The sequence below is a fragment of the Syngnathus typhle genome, linkage group LG2 (genome assembly GCF_033458585.1).
Source record: "Syngnathus typhle isolate RoL2023-S1 ecotype Sweden linkage group LG2, RoL_Styp_1.0, whole genome shotgun sequence".
NCBI classification, from domain to species: Eukaryota; Metazoa; Chordata; class Actinopteri; order Syngnathiformes; family Syngnathidae; genus Syngnathus; species Syngnathus typhle.
The window spans coordinates 16,093,242-16,108,796 of record NC_083739.1 but is presented as its reverse complement, the minus strand read 5'-3'; the positions used below and the strand labels follow the sequence as shown (position 1 = coordinate 16,108,796).

Here is a 15,555-nt window from a genome sequence, read left to right as displayed (position 1 = left end):
AATTCTGTTCAACAAGGAATGTTATTATGATATTGTATTTTAAAATATTAATGTAACAATCCCTGAATCAACCATTGAAGATGCTTACTCTTTAGCAGCACACTCTTTCTCTTTTATGTGGTTATTTTTATTTGCTTCAAACCCCATTTTTAAAAGTGCATCTTCTACACATGTTGAGAAATGTAATATGAAGAAAATTAACTATATTAAAAGCCTGTATTTTTTTCACATATTTTATGCATATTTCAAATGGCATTTTTGTCAAAGATCAAGTTGGGAAGTGCACAATCCAATGTAGTATCACTGATGAAAAATTGTGGCCCCTTAATTTCGAGTTCACTACATATTTTGAACTATACTCGGGCGCACCATTAATTACGTTATCGTTGTCGCATAAATACAATGTAGAGGAATCCCGTCACCTGGTGGCTCTTAGATCAATAAATCACGAAGAAAAAGAAAGAAACACGAATACTCGTCCCCGATCTTAAACACCAAACACGCGTATATGACGTCTACTACGCGGATATGACGTCAGTCGAGCCGACAACGCGGATATGATAGATCACGTGATGTGACAGGTCGCAGTTATGGCGGCGCTGGGCTGACGAGTTGTAAAAAAAAAAAAAACGCAGATCGCCCTCCCAGGAAAAGGCTTCGATAGCTTCCCTTGTCACCTGCTTTCGTGCAGGGACCTGGCCAAAATGACGGCCTGAGACAAGCTCATCAGCGAGACTCCAGCAATGCAGCAGCAGCACCACCACCAACACCAGCAGCAGCAACATCTACAGGCAGAAAATAGTAAAACCAAAAGTATGTTTCTGTCTCGGGCGCTGGAGAAGATCCTCTCAGATCGCGAGGTGAAGAAGAGTCAACACAGCCAGCTGCGCAAAGCCTGTCAGGTGGCGCTGGGTGAGTGAGCGTCTCACTTGCTAATAGTAATTCTTGTTTCTTTTAGTTGGGGAGCCATGTTTTCCCCCTTCTATCTTCTTCCTCTCCCACGTTAGCTAGCTTTAGCAAGTGAGTGGCGCCTGCTGACGTGTTCAAGTGTCATTTTGTTTGTCTCCTCGCCTCGTTTTGATCAATGCAAAGGGGCTTTAGTGTTCTCTCCGCTGTCATCGCGGACATTTGCACGGCAGCAGCGCTGTGGTTAGCCGGTTAGGCTAGTTTTGCTAAACAGACCAATCACTATGTTGTACTAGCATTCATTGCCAGCCAGCCCAGTAAAACACATACAGTACAGTCAGGATTCCGTCAATCCTTTCCAGTCCACAATGTCCCCACACGTAGCGCTGTATTGTTAAATGTATAATATAAAAACATCATAGGATGTTAAAGAAGAAGAAATGTAGTTTCACACAATTCCACTATTCACGTGAATAGAGCTGCTACTAACGATAATTTTAAGAAGGGATGAAAACGTCAAACACACCACTCAATTTTTTAAACTAAATTTTGTAATCGGGAATTCAATCAAACTTGAGGAGATGATTTTAGGCACTGATTCTGAATCTGTAATTGTTTTTCATCTAGCTAGCACATCAAGTTTCATAATTGATCAATTTACTCAACCACCAATTAATATAGTACTGTCATATAATGTAATATGATTTAACGTGTTGAATATTATTTATGAATGAAGGTATAGCACGCCTGATATCTCTCACTGCAAAGGCAGCGTACAGATGTAATATGTTGTACCTTGTCAATTTGCGCTTGATATCAAGTCTTTTTTTTTTGTCTGATTTTTCATTTCTTTGCTCAGATGAAATCAAGGCAGAGCTCGAGAAACAAAAGTAAGTAAACTCAAAACATTCAAATGTGTGTTATTTATACCTCAATGAACGTTGGCATACCGAGCGATCCGAGTTCAAACCATAAATGCATATAATCCTAATTAATACAATTTGGAATGCTTACAAACATCTTTAAACATTGCTGTGGCCGTAAAACTACACTTGTGCACACACTTTTGACAATTCTGATGATGATCATAAAGAATTCATGTGGTGCAGTCTGACCAACATTTGATTTACATTGATGTTCCTGATGCTCCTTTGGCTGCCTGTGCTGGCGGGGAATTGCCGTTTTGACACCCACTTTCTTGTCCCCCTCCCATAGGGATGGCACGGTGGTCCCACCCAAAGTCAACTACATTGAGGCGGACCAATACGTGCTGCCATTTGAGTTGGCTTGTCAGTCCAAGTCCCCCCGGATAGTTAGCACCTCTTTGGACTGTCTGCAGGTTAACAAACACACACACTCACGTGCATACGCACGAAGTAGCTCACACCACATCTAGCTCCAAAAATGTGCATGTAAACATTCTGATTGGATCAGATGTTTAAAAATGTTCTTTTGTGTCTTCCTGGCAGAAACTAATAGCTTATGGACACATCACGGGCAATGCGCCTGATGGCAGAACCCCGGGGAAAAGGTTGATTGACCGCTTGGTGGAGACCATCTGCAACTGCTTCCAGGGCCCACAGACTGACGAGGGAGTCCAGCTACAGATCATTAAAGTATGTTCAGTTGAATCCTATCTTCACCGGGCAGTACTCTTTAATTAAGTTTTGTGGGATGCATCATTGCTTCATCTGCACTTTTCAATACCAAGCGTTCATGAGTCAACATGTATATGGATATTCCAAAAGATATGGGCAAAGTTTTGTGCTTAAATTTTCTCTAAATGAGCAAATGGGGCACAAATGAGTTGTAATTCTGTTGCCTCCCAAAACAGCAGCATATAAATAGAAGACTATCAGAAGACCAAGGCTGTGCATACTATTTCCTATGTAGTGCACTATTTGTAGGGGCGTTTGAATGTCACGGGAGCATAAATGTCGGCCACCCAAAATTACCCTCTATGAACTTGGAAAAGTAGTGACCATCGACGTTTACTCAAAACTTGAACCATTTGGCTATGGAAGTAGTGTCCATCTGCCAATGAATAAATAAACACCTTCGGACACTATTTGTGGAAATACGATCCCGGTTTTAGTGTGTTCGACTCAGCCCACCTCTGCGGCTTGCTGAAGCCATTGTGTACACACTGTCAGGTTAGGCGGGACAGGGTACTCAATCTCCTGACAATCCAACACTTATGCATATGATTAAAGATTTGTTTGAAACATCTTGCTTGTCAGTCCGGTTTTTTTTTAAGCGCTAAATCCAAGACACAAGCAGCTAAAAACTAACACAATAAAGTGGCCACATTTAATAGAAAGTGAAATATGTGGTTTCAGAGGTGCTTGCATCAAAATATAGATTCTTAACATTGAAACAAATTGCTATGACGCTGATTTGAAAATATTTTCATATGGAAGAATGAACTTGTCTGTCTTCTCTCCACCATCAGCGTGTTTTCTTATGTTGAACTCCATCCAGGCCCTTCTGACAGCAGTGACCTCCCCACACATCGAAATCCACGAAGGCACAATCCTCCTCACTGTCAGGACCTGCTACAATATCTACCTGGCCAGCCGCAACCTCATCAACCAGACCACCGCCAAGGCCACGCTCACTCAGATGCTCAACGTCATTTTCACGCGCATGGAGAACCAAGCTGTTAGTTCGCTTTACAACTCACATAGCCTTGACAAATAAATCGGATGAGTAGCACAGCCCCGGTGGCGCCAAAGATCATTACCGAGCCACCCGGCAAGCTGAAAGAGATCAAGATGGCCGCCATATTCTTGGATCAATATGGTTCACATTTTGTGTCTTACACCCTTCAGGCTTTGGAAGCCCAAGAGCAAGAGAAAGAGCGTCTTCGGCTGCCGCAAGACAACCCCTCTCCGGTCCCTTGTACCCAGAGATCTGGCTCGCCCCGGTCCGACCGCACTCCCACTCCAGAGCCACATAGCTCCCCATCACCGGCAGCCAGTACTCCAGATCTCAACGCCATCAACTCAACACCGCCACCTCCACCCGACCTGGACCTAGATACACCAACTGTTAATGGAGAGTCGGAGAGAAGTAATGTTCCACAGAATGGAGCCACAGAAGGTCCACGTGGCAGTTCAAAATCTCATCTTTTTTCCTTGCAGATTCAGTTTTTGAAGATGAATGCACCGAAGCACCTCAGGGCGAAGTAGTTCAGGCAGATGGAGAGGATCCAGTAACACAGACTGAAGGGGATGAAGGAGAACAATCGCATCACACTGGTCAGAATTACTTTTTCCTTCTTTTATTTTTGGGGGGAATATTTCAGCTTTGCAATTGTCAATACCACTCTTGACCTCGCCTTCTACCAGATGACCCCGTTACCCAGCCCGCCTCTGAGCAGACGCAGGTAGCTCTCCCTAAAGCCGACGGCGAAGCCCTACAGATGAACGGCATCATTGAAGACCGCTCGTCTGTTTCTTCAGTGGATATGCTGGTGAGCCATACAGACATGTTTTGCCTTGCTTACATTATTAGAAACTTCATCCGCAATAATAATGACAAATGTTAAGTGTTTTGTTTTTGTTTTTCTGACAGTGTTTTGTTTTTGTTTTTATAATCACATCTCATGAGATTGTGCACTAATAAATTTGCAAACTCGTTCTTTGTGTGCACAGGATGCTGAAGCGCTGCAGGGATCCAACAGCCCCTCGCGTTTCTCTCATATCCTGCAGAAGGATGCTTTCCTGGTGTTTCGCTCACTGTGCAAACTTTCAATGAAGCCACTTGCTGAAGGACCTCCGGATCCAAAGTGCGTAAGAAGCACGCAAACAAGACCCTTCTACTTGTTCAATTGCACACTCAACTTATTTACTGTCAAAAACAGAAGTACACCTGCATTATCGTCGCACCACACCCTTTTGTTGAGGCTGTCAATCTCATGTCCATAAAATCTATCTCCTTGGCCAAAAAGTAAATACAAGGAGTGCCTCATTTTCCATTCTTTGTTAACACACTTTGTTCAAACGGCTGCATTCAAATGCATAATATTTTTTGCACTTTTACTTGTCACTAATTTGTGGAGACCAAAAGGTGTAACGTGTATTGAAAATAGAAATGTGTTTCACAAATTCACCAAGTGCCTTGTTTCTCTCTCGCTCTCTTCTCTCCCTCTCTATACATCTTATAGTGCCTTTGGATCTCTGGTTACTGTAACTTTAACTCTAGGCTACTGTTGTGGACAGGCCAAAGTAAACTGAGCCCAGAATTTTATAGAGATAATCATGCTCTATTGGTTTAAACGGTGGAATATTCCTAATAGCAAACCCTTCATATGTTGGCATTGGGTTGGACTTGAATCCTATTCATATTTTGGGTTTTTATCACTCAAGATTCCATCATAGTCCCGTTCACCCATTTTCATGACCTCTTTCTATTCAAAAACCAGTTTCTGAACTTATGGTAACATTTTGCGTGTTCCTTACATATGCTGTAGGCTGGTCACCTCGTATTGCTGACGCCAATGAATGCAGTTACCGACATTAACGCGTCTTATTTTGTCCAGGTCGCATGAGCTGCGCTCCAAGATTGTGTCGCTGCAGCTGCTGCTCTCAGTGCTGCAGGGCGCGGGGCCGTTGTTCCGCACCCACGAGATGTTCGTCAACGCCATCAAGCAGTATCTTTGCGTGGCGCTCTCCAAAAATGGCGTCTCCTCCGTGCCCGAGGTCTTCGAGCTGTCGCTGGCTATCTTCCTCACATTGCTGTCCCACTTTAAGGTCCACCTGAAGATGCAGATTGAGGTATGTGGCGCCTCCAAAACTGTCGTTTTGTTTTCCCCCCCCAAACTCTTTCTAACATATTGTTCCTCAGGTGTTTTTTAGGGAGATTTTTCTGACCATTTTGGAGACGTCGACGAGTTCGTTTGAGCACAAGTGGATGGTTATTCAGACACTGACACGCATTTGCGCAGGTATGTGTCTTAAGCAGGGGTGGGCAAAATATGGCACACAGGCGACTCCCTTTTGTTGACAATGATGTATTTTGCCATTTGGTGATGCATCTTTTTCCTCTCCAGATGCTCAATGTGTTGTTGACATTTACGTGAACTACGACTGTGATCTCAATGCCTCCAATATCTTTGAACGCCTGGTCAACGATCTGTCCAAAATAGCTATGGGCAGGAGTGGTCAGGAGCTGGGTATGACCCCTCTGCAGGTACATACTTCTGCTTGGCTCCTCTAATGCACAGCAAGAGGAAGAAAATGAATTGTTATCTAGAAACATCAATATTTAGTTAATGTAATGTATTGGTGAATTGGAACTTTGTACAGTACAGTGGCTGCAGAGAAGAGCAGACAGCAGTCCTTTAGTTGTACAAATACAATAAAATACTTACTAGTTTTCATCTTCTTCAATGTCGTTTTTAATAATACCTGTCCCTGTTTGAGGTGCGGTGCCAATTGAAGTTTTTAGTGGATGGTGTCTTATTTGAGTGGAGTCCTCTATATACAAAAAGGCATGTGAAATGAGGACTAAGTGAGTGTCGTTGTGTTCTTCAACAGGAGCTCAGCCTGCGTAAGAAGGGCCTGGAATGCCTGGTGTCTATCCTCAAATGTATGGTTGAGTGGAGCAAGGATATGTACGTCAACCCAAACCTACAGGCCAACCTCGGTAAGCTCTCTCTTCATTCAGTTTCCCCTCACATTTTACAAACCTAGATCTGGTTTTGTTTGTTTCGCAGGCCAGGATCCTCCATCGGAAAGCGAAATGTCAGAGTTGAAGCTTCCGGAGCAGCTGGCAGGACGTCGCGACAGCGTCAGCTCCTTGGACTCCACGGTCTCGGCCGGTGTGTCGCTGTCTCAGCTGGACCACCCGGAGCAGTATGAAGTCATGAAACAGCAGAAGGACATAATCGAGCATGGCATTGAACTGTGAGCCTCTTGAAAGATACCGTTGATGTTCACAAAATGCGATCGATTGATTGCCTTTGTTCCCTCCCCTTTCTCCCAGCTTTAACAAAAAGCCAAAACGGGGTATCCAGTATCTGCAGGATCAGGGCATGTTGGGCTCCACAGCTGAGAACATTGCACAGTTCCTTCACCAGGAGGACAGACTGGACACAGTAAGCTACATGGGGATTTAAGATATAAACCGCATTCAATACAATCCCGACGCTAACTGCCGTGCGTCTGCACGTACATAGACCCAAGTGGGCGAGTTCCTGGGTGAGAACATAAAGCTGAATAAAGAGGTGATGTACTGCTACGTTGACCAGCTGGACTTCTGTGGGCGGGACTTTGTCTCGGCCCTCAGAGCCTTTTTGGAAGGATTCAGGCTGCCAGGGGAAGCCCAAAAGATTGATAGGCTCATGGAGAAGTTCGCTGCCCGATACCTCGAGTGCAACCAGGGGTGGGTCCGCTTCAATGCGCGAGAATAATGTTCTGATCTTTCTCACTAATCCTGTCATGATTTGGCTAACTGGTGTTTTTTTGTTTGTTTTTTTGCAGACAAACATTATTTGCCAGTGCAGACACAGCTTATGTACTGGCTTACTCCATCATTATGCTCACCACAGACCTGCATAGTCCTCAGGTAAAAATGAGGGTCATTCGATACATTTGAGTATGTAGTGTGCTGTGAGGCTTCACACTTGACGGATCACTGTTGCTCGTGTAGGTGAAGAACAAGATGACGAAAGAGCAGTACATCAAGATGAACCGCGGCATTAACGACAGTAAGGATCTTCCCGAAGAGTATTTATCCTCTATTTATGACGAGATTGCCGGAAAGAAGATAGCCATGAAGGAGAGCAGAGAGTTCTCAATTACTCCCAAGTCCACCAAGCAGAGTGAGTCTCATTTCTGGATGAGTGTGTCACATATGTGCTCATGATCCATTTTGGCAAAAGGCTTTTCTTTCACCTGAGGTGTAGCCAGTGAAAAACAGCGTCGCCTGTTGTACAATATGGAGATGGAGCAGATGGCCAAGACCGCTAAAGCTCTGATGGAGGCAGTCAGCCATGCGCAGGCCCCTTTTTTTAGCGCTACACACCTGGAACACGTCCGGCCCATGTTTAAGGTCCGTGAAACTGGTCTACTCTAGTCCTCTTTGTCGGAATACTTTTATGCTAAAATCTGTTGATAGGCTATATGGCATTGTTGTAACAAGGGAATACCAAAAAAGATAATGGTGGCTCCATCCTGTACAATTTTGAAACTAGTTTGCACAATTCTGACGATATTTGACGTGACTGTATACGAGCTGTTCTTTTCAGCTGGCCTGGACCCCTTTGCTGGCAGCATTCAGCGTGGGCCTTCAGGACTGTGATGACCCAGAGGTCGCGTCACTGTGTCTGGAGGGCATCCGATGCGCCATCAGAATCGCCTGCATCTTCAGCATGCAGGTAAAAATGGCTTAAGAAGTCCTGGATTTGAGTCTGTCATTTTCCACTTTGGTGGTCACCAACCTCCTTGTCTGCATGCAGCTGGAACGAGATGCCTACGTCCAGGCCCTGGCCAGGTTCACGCTGCTGACGGCCAGCTCCAGCATCACTGAGATGAAGCAGAAGAACATTGACACCATCAAGACTCTGATCACTGTGGCACACACGGATGGAAACTACCTGGGCAACTCCTGGCATGAGGTCAGTCAATCGGAGTGGTGTTGATTCTTTTTGAGTATGATATTATTCCCATCACAAATGTAACGGAAACAATTCTCGTAATAGATCCTGAGGTGTATTAGTCAACTGGAACTTGCTCAGTTGATTGGCACCGGGGTGAAGACGCGCTACATATCAGGGGTGGTTCGAGAGAAAGAGACCAGCATCAAGGGCTTACCCTCGGGCACAGAGGAATTCATGCCCCTTGGACTCGGTAGGTAACACTGAATTCCACAGGGGATAAGCCAAAGCGCAAATATTGTTTGGAATGATTTCAGTCATTTGCACGATTGTTTATTTGGGGGAGGGAAAAAAATCCATTAACATTGCAGATTTATTTTCAAACCCTATCACCCAGCCCTACAGACACAGGACATTGTTGTGTATTTTTCTAGAATTGAACAGAAATGAGCCGAAACGCAGGCCGTGTCACACATTTTACAGATGTAACTCGTTGGTTTTCATGGTGGTATGCTCAATGAGTTGCAGGTCATCTGGTTGGAAATCAGGACAAGCGTCAGATGGCTCACCTCCAGGAGTCAGTGGGAGAGACCAGCTCTCAGAGTGTTGTCGTAGCGGTGGACAGGTGAATCATAACACATCACGTGTGTAGAGCTGATAATTCATTCCCGTACACTTGCATTCTTCTGTGGTATCTACAGGATCTTCACGGGTTCTACCAGACTGGATGGAAACGCGATTGGTGAGTGAACAGCTCCTTCCCCGTTGGCTCTCCTTGAGCGACCGCTCGCACAGCTGAAAAAGTGGCTCACCAGCTATTCGACTATCTCATCTTCCTGCAGTGGACTTTGTGAGGTGGCTGTGCGCCGTGTCCATGGACGAGCTGGCCTCAGCACATCAGCCTAGAATGTTCAGTTTGCAGAAGATAGTGGAGATCTCCTACTACAACATGAACCGAATCAGGCTGCAGTGGTCTCGAATCTGGCAGGTCATAGGAGACCATTTTAATAAGGTCAGTGGGACCTTCATAGTTCATATGAAAACGGATGCAGTTTATTTTTGGGGAACAAGCTATCAACCACGGCACCTCCAGACTTGGCAACGGTCTTACTCCTAAACAGTTAAAGCAATGCCTGTAGATAGATTCCACAAAGTAATCACAGCCTTGGTAAAAGCAGCATCCCCTTTTTGCGTCTTCCATAGGTTGGCTGTAATCCCAATGAAGATGTAGCGATATTTGCAGTGGACTCACTCAGGCAGCTCTCGATGAAGTTCTTGGAAAAAGGAGAGCTCGCGAATTTCCGTTTCCAAAAAGATTTTCTCAGGCCTTTTGAGCACATCATGAAGAAAAACAGGTAGAGAACATTGTAATATGATGGCCTCGCATATCATCTTTGTTGATTTCGGGCCTTATCCATCCCAACACACCCACAGGTCTCCCACTATCAGAGACATGGTGATCAGATGTGTGGCACAGATGGTCAACTCCCAGGCCGCCAACATCCGTTCGGGCTGGAAGAACATCTTCTCGGTATTTCACCAGGCAGCCTCCGACCGTGACGAGTCCATCGTGGACCTTGCGTTCCAGACCAGTGGCCATATCGTCAGTGAGTTAACCACTGATTCCCAAACAGCGTGACGCGGCACATCCGTGTTCTGTGTGAGATGTAATCAGGTGTGCCGTAGAAAATTGTGCAATTCCACTTGATTGGTCCAAAATTGATTTCTACTAGGAAATATGTATGTTGTTCGGCCATCTATGCCAGTGACGTACTGTAGAATGATAGGCAGAAGGTACAATTGTCATTCATAATTTCAGGAGGATGTGTGACTGTGACTTCTTTTCCTTCCATCCTAATCCACTCTTCCGTCCATCAGTGAATACATTCCGGGAACATTTTGCGGCTGCGATCGATTCCTTCCAAGACGCGGTGAAGTGCCTGTCCGAGTTTGTGTGCAACGCAGCTTTCCCCGACACCAGCATGGAGGCCATCCGACTCATCCGCCACTGCGCCAAATATGTCTCAGAGAGGCCACAGGTTGGTGCAACTTGGCTTCCCTCCACTAATTTCTACATCACATGTCCTGGCCTCCTTGTCCTGCAGGCTCTTAGGGAGTACACCAGCGATGACATGAACGTGGCCCCCGGGGATCGGGTTTGGGTTCGCGGCTGGTTTCCCATCCTGTTTGAGCTGTCTTGCATCATCAATCGCTGCAAGTTGGATGTGCGCACCAGGTATGAGCTAATGAGTCCTGCTTAGAGTTTCTGTTCATATCCTGTGTGTTTTACCAATGCACAAAACGTCATTCCAGCCTTTGCTGCAATACGGTAGGAGGTGGCCTCCTTCCTGTGGTTCCGTTTTGAACTTTGAAGCATTGTTTGCTCTTGACAGAGGTCTTACAGTCATGTTCGAGATCATGAAGAGTTATGGCCACACCTTCGAGAAACATTGGTGGCACGACCTCTTCCGAATTGTCTTCCGCATCTTTGACAACATGAAGCTCCCGGAGCAGCAGACCGAGGTAAGGTGTTTCTGGTTTGGGATTCTTGAGAAGATGGAAGAATCTTAATTAGCTATAATTCATTCGGTGTTAAGGTGTGGCTCTCATTTGTGGCTTCGCTCTGTGTGTACAGAAAACAGAGTGGATGACGACAACGTGCAACCATGCGCTGTACGCCATCTGTGACGTGTTTACACAGTTTTACGAGCCTCTCAGCGAGGTCCTGCTGGCGGACATTTTCACGCAACTCCAGTGGTGTGTTCGGCAAGGTGAGTGTTGTATTATCACAACCTGCTGAATATGCAATTTTTACTACATTGCGTCTCTCCCCTTTTCTTTCCTTCAGACAATGAGCAGCTGGCTCGTTCGGGAACCAACTGCCTGGAGAACCTGGTGATTCTCAACGGGGAGAAGTTCAGTCCCGAAGTGTGGAACATCACCTGCTCATGCATGCTGGAGATCTTTCAAAACACCAGCCCTCAAGTGTACGCAAGCTGGCCATGAAATTTCTCTTCCATAAAATGCAAATGTCTTTGCTCAATGCATCTTGATCTTCCTTCATCAGCTTGTTGACATGGCGACCTGCTGGACAGGAGGATGACGCTGCTGACGGCAAGCACTTGGTGAGGACAAACAAAGCACAAAATATCAGGTCTTTTAATGGCAAATAATTTGTTTATAATATACTGTCTATATTTTGCAATGGACTTTGAAGAAAAAATAGTATAATGACTAATTGGAAATGATTTTGTCAACGCATGGCATGATTCACGTACTCTTGGGGAAGAGGGCGTTCCGTGATCACAGCACTGATTTAAAGTGTATTTCAGGATGTGGACTTTGACACCCAGTCCCAGAGCAGCTATGATCGAGCTCTTTCGGAAAGAGCACACAGCCAAATGTCCAGTGATGACACCTGGAAGGGCAAGTCCAATGCTCGTGAGTAGAACACATACTGAAGTTACTAAACTTTTTTGCTCCTGTTATTTGTTTGTTTAACAATATTCTCAGTGGACAATGTTTTTTCCCCCACCCTCAGATGTCTGTGGTGCTTTTCTGTCCTTGCAGGAGTTTCAGACCACAAGTTGTTTGCAGGTCTGCTCATCAAATGTGTGGTGCAGTTGGAGCTCATCCAGACCATTGACAACATTGTCTTCTACCCGTCGACCAGCAAGAAAGAGGACGCCGAGAACATGGCTGCTGCACAGGTAGCAAAAATAGCAAGAAGAAATGTGGCATCAGTGGATTTGCTAGCCTTTGAGTCGCACACTAACTGAGGTCGTCGCTCTATTAGCGAGACGCTCTGGAAGAAGCGGTGACCGACGTTGGCGGTTCGGATTGTGATCAGGGGATGTACAGTCGTATGACCTCCGCTCACCTCTTCAAGCTGCTAGACTGTCTGCTGGAGTCGCACACCTTTGCCAAGGACTTCAACGCCAACAACGAGCAAAGGACGGCCCTCTGGAGGGCAGGTACAGCAAAGCTCTCATTCAGCCGCATACGGAATAAGGTCAATTTTTATTTCTAGTATTGTGTTGCTCGCCACAATTGGAGGACCAAGATCCTGGACATGCGAGGCCAGCCAGGGGTGTTAATAATTTTGTCTTTATATGCATACCCGATGGAGATGTCTAATGTGATGTTGACAGGCTTCAAAGGAAAGTCCAAGCCCAACTTGTTGAAGCAGGAAACTAGCAGCCTCGCCTGCAGCCTGAGGATTCTCTTCCGAATGTACTCGGACCCCCAGCTGCGTGACGCGTGGCCTGACATCCAAACCCGACTGCTACTGTGAGTGCAACACGCAGGACCGCTTTTCAGTTTACAATGTATTTTTATGTTTAGTCCTGAAAGAACAGCATTAACATAATACCCACATTAACCCAAGTCATGAACGAGAGGCAGGGCTCGAAGCTTATTTTTTGCCCAAGTTGCCCTCGGGCAAGTTGGAGAAAATTTTACTTGCCCGAAACAAAATTTTACTTGCCCGAATTTTTTTGGAGTGGATTTCTACTTGCCCGACACATTTTTGCAATAAAAAAGACAACACTATAAGTTTTGCCTTCATATGCCTTCGTATCCGCCAACCGGAAACAAGCTCTGCTGGTGCGCAGGCGCAGAAGAGCCAGGGACGAGTGAGGGAGCATGCATTTAATTACGAAGCGCTTTGCCGTTATCAATGTATTGCAGACTTACACGAGAAACTAACCGCTCCCTAGAAAACAAAATGTCGGACCAGAAGCGGCAGAAGTTGCGAGAAATTATGCACAAAATCGTGTTTTTACAGCTTGAAAACATGGTATTATGGCAGGGCAAGTTCGGGCAAGTGAGGAAAAAATTCTACTTGCCCCTCTGCCATCGCTACTTGCCCCGGGCAATCGGGCAATCGTTAGTTTCGAGCCCTGGAGAAGGCAAGCTATCTTGGGAAAAAAGAAAAAACAAAACCTTTCCAGAACGGAACATCCAATTCGAATTATTCTCAATGTTCCAGCTGTTTTATAAGAATATAGTTCTATTCTTGGAAATTTTTTCATCTCGATAAAATCAACATTGCAAATCTATGAAAATTCTAACTTTATTCATGGGAAATTATAAGACTGTTAAAATAAATAAAACAAAAAATTAATAAAATAAAATACTACACTTCATTTTTAATAAAATGACTTAATTCTTGAAACTTTACTACTTCTGCAATAAGATGACTATTTTTAAAACAAAACTTATCACAAATAATTGTCAATAAAAATGGACTATAACTTATTTCTGAAAAGTGTGACTTTGCATATTCCAAATGACAGAAACTTTTTTGTTCTTAACATTGGCACTTGTCACTTAGTATGTTGCGGGAGTGTGAGTGTTCTCAAATGACATCTTGTGAAGCTTGTGGCTCCCGATCTGGTGTTAAAGTGATGATAAACAACAACCAACTGTTTCATTTGCATAAACTGCAGCTCTGCTCTTACCTCATGTTGGCCTAAATGTGTTGTTGTTTTTATGGAGGGGCAGAGCACCTGGTTTGTTGTATTTGTGCAAACAAGTTGTGCCGTACTGGTGTTGTCACCCAGGCTGCTGACTCCCAAGAAATATTTTGACTGATGATGCTGCAGCCGTGCCGTGATCTATATTACTACTTCAGTTGCTGCAATAGCTGTAATAGTGCTGTAATGTGACGCCCAACTCTGAAACTAATGACTGTTATTCATCAGACTTATTGATAATACTGTTGCTGCTGCATTGCCAGGGTGTGCAGTGAAGCTCTGGCCTACTTCATCGGTCTCACGTCGGAGAGTCACAGAGAGGCTTGGAACAGTCTGCTCATGCTGCTCCTCACCAGGACACTCAGGCTGCCTGATGAGAAGGTACAAACACACTCAGAGCCACACACACTGTCACCTAATTCTAAAATCAAAGTGTCTAATTGGTGCGCATGTTTCTCCTGCCCCAGTTCAAGCCGCACGCCTCGTGCTACTTCTCGCACCTGTGCGAGATGATGCAGTTTGACCTGATTCCCGAGCTGCGCGCCGTTCTGCGCCGCTTCTTCCTGCGCATCGGTGCCGTCTTCCACATCGCCGCTCCGGGGCCACGGCAGAGAGATGGCCCCTGAGAAGACCCCCCCCCTCCCAATTCCCTTCACCCTTCATTTGTCCCACCGAAGAAGCTGACTGTGACCAGCAGTCTGCCGACTCCTCATTCATCTCATACTGGTCATGGTGCCATTACACCAAGGGGTGTAAATGGTCAAGACAAAACTTGACTAAACGGCTTGGCTCAAGGAACTTGAAGGACCTTCCACCTGCTCTCTCTTTTGGCCACCTGTGCCTGTCGGGAAAAGACCATTTGTGAGTCAGCCGCCCTGCTACATCACACTTTCTGCTGTCACACTGCAGCATTGGCTTGTTTACAACTGTGTTGCGTCCCAAGCCTGCTAATGCATTCCTTGAGTGCGGTGGCCCGCATTTCTTCCCATCTTTGCTTCTGCCATCGCATCGACTGGACCCGATAAGGCGGTCGCTCCTCTTCTTTTTGCACATGTCGCTCTCACCTTTTGTCGTACAATGCAGTGTTTAAAGATAAAGGACGTTTGTAATTATTTAAAGTGCATTTGAATATTTTTGGGAGAATCATTCCTTCCCCCCCTGTCACAATGGATGTCTAATTTTCTTCCCTAAAGACTAGGGAATCTATAAATATATATAAATATATACAGTAAATGCAAAAATGCAGACTGTCACGTTTGCAGTGTAAGATTCAATGTATGATATACGCTGGAGATGAAAATGCAATGATGGTTCTATTATGTTGTGATGTTATCTTTGAGCGTTGAAGTTATCAATAAACTGAAATTCTGATCAGTTTAACATTGAAACCAATCACTTCAGTACAATGGTTCACCTCAGATGTTATGTTCACACATCATGTTGCTGCTGTCAGGTAGAAAACCTGTCTGTCCAACTGTCCAAACTCACATTGGTCTGCACTAACATCATCTGTTATGTGTGGATTTTTAAACACTTTAGTGTTGACGCTTGAATGCTTAAATAAGTTTTGCA

The 15,555-nt window shown here is 45.0% G+C and overlaps 1 protein-coding gene across 2 annotated transcripts; it reads left to right on the top strand.

The window, feature by feature from the left end:
* The first annotated feature begins 552 nt into the window (after window positions 1-552).
* On the top strand, window positions 553-15,363 carry arfgef2 (ADP-ribosylation factor guanine nucleotide-exchange factor 2 (brefeldin A-inhibited)). 2 transcript variants are annotated; one of them, XM_061299126.1, is made up of 39 exons: window positions 553-912; window positions 1,766-1,796; window positions 2,122-2,245; window positions 2,376-2,522; window positions 3,388-3,567; window positions 3,738-3,978; window positions 4,050-4,166; window positions 4,257-4,381; window positions 4,563-4,696; window positions 5,450-5,684; window positions 5,755-5,854; window positions 5,960-6,099; window positions 6,447-6,555; window positions 6,626-6,815; window positions 6,895-7,006; window positions 7,088-7,293; window positions 7,392-7,476; window positions 7,561-7,732; window positions 7,817-7,962; window positions 8,159-8,287; window positions 8,369-8,527; window positions 8,612-8,759; window positions 9,035-9,131; window positions 9,208-9,248; window positions 9,349-9,518; window positions 9,710-9,861; window positions 9,941-10,113; window positions 10,385-10,545; window positions 10,612-10,742; window positions 10,900-11,029; window positions 11,142-11,277; window positions 11,355-11,493; window positions 11,574-11,631; window positions 11,839-11,947; window positions 12,077-12,216; window positions 12,303-12,480; window positions 12,658-12,796; window positions 14,247-14,364; window positions 14,451-15,363. In XM_061299126.1, exons 1-39 carry the CDS (start codon window positions 744-746, stop codon window positions 14,607-14,609), a joined length of 5,430 nt encoding a protein of 1,809 aa, XP_061155110.1. In that variant the 5' UTR covers window positions 553-743; the 3' UTR covers window positions 14,610-15,363. The 2 variants fall into 2 exon arrangements, with proteins under 2 accessions (XP_061155110.1, XP_061155101.1); XM_061299117.1 differs by having other exon boundaries at window positions 554-912; window positions 7,811-7,962.
* The last annotated feature ends 192 nt before the right edge of the window (window positions 15,364-15,555 follow it).

Excerpts from the sequence above, each read along its gene's own strand:
- arfgef2 (XM_061299117.1), top strand. The coding sequence starts at position 744 with ATGCAGCAGCAGCACCACCACCAACACCAGCAGCAGCAACATCTACAG. Across the intron at positions 3,979-4,049 it reads TAATGGAGAGTCGGAGAGAA|ATTCAGTTTTTGAAGATGAA; the intron begins GTAATGTTCCAC and ends TTTTCCTTGCAG. Across the intron at positions 5,855-5,959 it reads ACTGACACGCATTTGCGCAG|ATGCTCAATGTGTTGTTGAC; the intron begins GTATGTGTCTTA and ends TTTCCTCTCCAG.